We start from the raw sequence: 4,071 nt of genomic DNA, 5'->3' as shown, positions 1-4,071 counted from the left end.
CAAAATACCCTGTCTCCAGGGAGAGGGAGGGCGGGGAAAGCAAAGGGAAAAGGGAAAATTAGAGAGGGAAAAGAAAGAGGGAAGAGAGAAAGAGAGAAAATATCTAAAAGGCCACTGAAGAGGGTATTAATGAAAAAGGTTGAATTCTGATGGAAGCACTTAGCCTTGTCTTCTCTGGTTCAACTGGAGGAGATGGGTATGAGTGGTCCACACCTTTAATTCCAGCACTTATGAGACAGAAGCTGGTGGATCTATGTGAGTTTGAGACCAGCCTGGTCTACTTAACAAGTTCTGGGCCAGCCAGGAAGGGAGAAGCCAGGAGAGTCTACAGTCCCATTCCAGGGTACCCTCAAAGTCTTTCCAAAGCTGGCCCCTACCTGCTCCCTCTGATTCTTCCCTCAACACCTCCCCACCAGTGCCTGAAAGTCCACCTATCTCTACCTGGTATTCTTTATCTCACCCTGAGGCTGCAAGTTTGACATTTCCCCAGGGGCACCCCAGCTCCCAGAGCTGGAAAAAATGAGGCCTTTTGGCCTTGTGCTCCAGTGTTGAATGTTACAAAAGAACCCAGAAGAACAATCCTACAGTGTACTAGGCAGGGTGATACATGCCTATAATCCCATATTCAGGAGACTGAGGCAGGAGAATTTCCGTAAGTTCAAGACCAGCTGGTCTGCATAGCATGTTCCAAGCAAAATAATCCTGGTGCTCTCAGAAGAACCCAGCAGGGAAGCCCAACAGAAGGAAGTCCCAGGGGAGGGCCACTGGGGACAAGATGTGGTTTATTGCTGTAGGGCTGTGGTCACAGATAAAATCTATTTAGAAGTGCTCTAGAGGTATGGAGCCACTTAAGGGTGGAGCAAGTTGGGTTGAAGCAGGGGTCATGGAGACAGGGGCAGGAGGGTCCTTGGTCGATACAGTTATCTTGTGGTCTTCTGTCAAAGAATTTTCCAGTCTCTGAGGATCCCGTGGTATGCTGGAGTGAATGAAGACCAGGTACACGATGCCACCTAAGTAGGCACCCAGAAGGGGTGCCACCACTGGCACCCACCACCAGTTGTCCCCGGCTCTGTGGGCAAAAAGAAGGGGGCCTGCTGAGGGGACTGATGCCCAGGACAGCACTTGCATCCAACTCAGACCAAAACAGGGTAAGCAGCGAAGCCACTCATATACCTCAAAGAATGCTCACCTGGAGCCTAACTAGCCTCAGCCCGATTTAGTGACAGGATTGACAGTCTCACAGCAGGACCTGCATCTGCAGGACTTTTGCACCCACTCCTGCTCCCTGGGCCACCTGGAGGTTCCACGGGACTCTGTGTACTCCCTGAGTACTGCCCCTTACATTGCATGCAGGACCACACAGAAGCTCATGGGAATGGGGTCTGGTGGGGGTGATACCTGAACACTTGTTGACCCCAGCCAGCAATGAAGGTGAAGAAGCGGGGAGGCAGGTCCCGGGATGGATTGATAGCATATCCTGAGTTCATGCCTAGGGATATCCCAATGACACAAACAAGGACACCTATCACCAGAGCCTCAGTCCCCTTAAGTGCTGGACTGTTCCTTTTATCCGTGATGGCGAAGATACACAACTGGAGCATCCCCGTCAAGAACACCTGAGGAATAAATGCCATGGTAGCCCACTGGGGACCTGGCCAAGTCACAGGTGCTCAGCAGGACCCCAAATCTACAGTGACAGAGACATCTTGGCACGGTCCCCATCCAGAATTCTCTTGTCCTCTTTATCATGAGGGACTTGGGGTGGGATACTCTGGATCACTGACCTCATCAAGGAAGCCCCACCACAGAGTCATGTGTTCGGGAAGGTAGGTGGCAAAAATGTTTGCAGTGGACGTGGGACCGGTCACCAATAGCTCTCCACCTGAGAACTGGTCAATGGCCCCTGTGGAGACAAAGACTGAGCTAAAAACTGGGGTTCTGGAAAGGAGGTTGTAGGGTAGACAGCTGGGAACACCTCAATGCTTTACTCTGCTAGGCTTTATTAAAATTTGACACAGGGTCTCATGTATCCAAGGCTGGTCTTGGGTTCCTTATCCTCCACCTCCCATGTTACTGAGATTATAAGTAAGCATCACCACACTCAGCTTTTTTTTATGGATTTTGAGATAGTTTTGTTGTGTAACCCTGGCTAACCTGGTAATTGCTATATAGTCTTGGGCTGGTCACAAACTTGCAGCAATCCTCCTGCCTCAGCCTCCCTTGTGCAGGAATTATGGGTATATGCCTCACACCTGACAAGCTGTTCTATTTGTTTTGCAGAATAGGATACCAAGATTGAATCTTCCAGTATTTCAGAGAAAGAGGCTGGAAGCAGAGCACCCAGGAAGAACACTCACTGTAGAAGAGTAAATAGGTAGAGGCAGCTGCTGAGAAGGAGCCCAGGAATTGGCCCAGCACATAGACAGGAAACTTCTTCCAGGGCATGCGGCCTAGCGCACAGTTGGAGAAAGTCACTGCTGCATTCATATGGGCCCCTGTCGTGCAGAGGAGTGGGAGTGGTAGGGGAGTGAAAGCAGAAACAACAAAGTGAGTAGTAGTGACAGCAACAACAACAATAAACAGAGGAGGCTAATGTTTATGGATGTGTCTCTGGAACAAGGGCTCTCTCTTCTGCTCATAAGGAAAGTAAGGAAAGAGAAAGAGTCCTTTGCTAACATGACCCAGCTAATCAAACTGATGACTCAAAGTGCCTATGAAGACTATGGGGAAGACAGAGGCAGAGACAAGGGCTTCAGAAGTGTTCTCCTCCCTAAAGTTGAGGTACCAGCTGTGCCAGAGAAAGGGCAGGAAACAGCCCACCAGGAACACCTGGCCTTGGTTATGGGCCAGGTATGGGCTCACTCACCAGAGATGCCACCTGCCACGTGTACTCCCATGGCGACTCCGAAGCCAAAACCCAAGTTGACACCGAGATAGCTCCCGAACTTTTTATCTCCTAGAACCATGTGAGCCACGGAACCAAGGCCAAATACCTGTGAGGGAGGGTTTCTGAGGGAACTGCCTGCTCAACATCCCCCAACCTCAGAAGAAGGTTTACAACTCGTTTCCCTCCTCACCACCACTGTGCCCTGGGCCTCCTCAACATCACCCATAATGACCCTCTCTACCATGCCTTCTGTCTCCAGAGCCTTCTCTCTCAAACTCTCCTCCTTGGCCTCCAGTGAGGCTTCTCAACCTGAGCTGATGAAAGCTGGGTGATAGGATTAAAAGGATCCAGGGGTGAGATGGCATAATCAAAGGCTAGCTCTATAACACATCCAGACACCTCACCCCAAGCCAAGCCCACCTGGAGTTCAGGAGTGGGAGCAGGGCTTCAAAGAGGAGATAGCTGGTCTGGATAGCTCCCCTCAGAACTCTTTATACACTACAGGCTAGTCTAAGGAAATTCCTGATCGTACATCTGAAAGAAGTACTACTATTCTCTCCATTTGACAGATGGGCAATCAAATGGCTTATCTAAGGTTACACAGCCTGTGACAAGATGAGCCGAGCATGAGGCCAGGCAGCAATCTATGCTGGATAGCCTCTAGCTCTCTCAGTAGTACTTGTCTGCTTTTTGTTTTTTTTTTGGTCTTTTTGAGATAGGGTCTCCCTGTAGCCCCAGCTGGCCTGGAACTCACTGTGTAGATCAGGCTGGCCTTGAACTCGGAGATCTGCCTGCCTCTGCCTCCAGAGTGCTGGCACTAAAGGTGTGTGCTACCATGCCTGGCCCCATGCATGTTTTTAGGCTTTACAAATTCCACTCTTTGCCTGAGCCATCGAGATGACTCAGCAGGTTAAGGCTATACTTGCACCAAGCCAAACCACCTGAGTTTAATCTTGGAACCTACATGATAGAAGGAGAAAAAGACTCCCCCATTGTTCTCTGATTTCCACAGGTACAATGTGGCACACATGTACCTACACACATACACAAATAATTATGTAAAAATTTTAATATTTTATTATTTTTATTTTATTTTATGTGTATGAGTGTATTGCCTGCTGTGTGTGTATTGCCTGCATGTAGGTAAGTACACCCGTGTCATGTAATGCCCGGGGAGGACAGAA

The 4,071-nt window shown here is 49.4% G+C and overlaps 1 protein-coding gene across 2 annotated transcripts in view; it reads right to left on the bottom strand.

The window, feature by feature from the left end:
- Positions 1 to 765: 765 nt before the first annotated feature.
- The window catches only part of Aqp7 (aquaporin 7), a 21,382-nt gene continuing 18,076 nt past the window's right edge, over positions 766 to 4,071 (bottom strand). Inside the window, exons 2-6 of one of the 2 annotated variants that reach the window (XM_017800421.2) lie at positions 2,867 to 2,993; positions 2,358 to 2,495; positions 1,785 to 1,903; positions 1,399 to 1,616; positions 766 to 1,069 (exon numbers count right to left, since the gene is read on the bottom strand). In XM_017800421.2, coding sequence (XP_017655910.2) covers positions 820 to 1,069; positions 1,399 to 1,616; positions 1,785 to 1,903; positions 2,358 to 2,495; positions 2,867 to 2,993 — 852 coding nt within the window. In that variant the 3' untranslated portion in view covers positions 766 to 819. The remainder of the gene's footprint in view (positions 1,070 to 1,398; positions 1,617 to 1,784; positions 1,904 to 2,357; positions 2,496 to 2,866; positions 2,994 to 4,071) is intronic. The other variant, XM_029568009.1, reaches the window with a different exon arrangement.

Source organism: Nannospalax galili, unplaced genomic scaffold, assembly GCF_000622305.1.
Source record: "Nannospalax galili isolate Female #2095 unplaced genomic scaffold, S.galili_v1.0 scaffold341, whole genome shotgun sequence".
Taxonomy (NCBI): domain Eukaryota; kingdom Metazoa; phylum Chordata; class Mammalia; order Rodentia; family Spalacidae; genus Nannospalax; species Nannospalax galili.
Note: the sequence above shows the minus strand (reverse complement) of the source record. Positions and strands in the feature narration are given on the sequence as shown.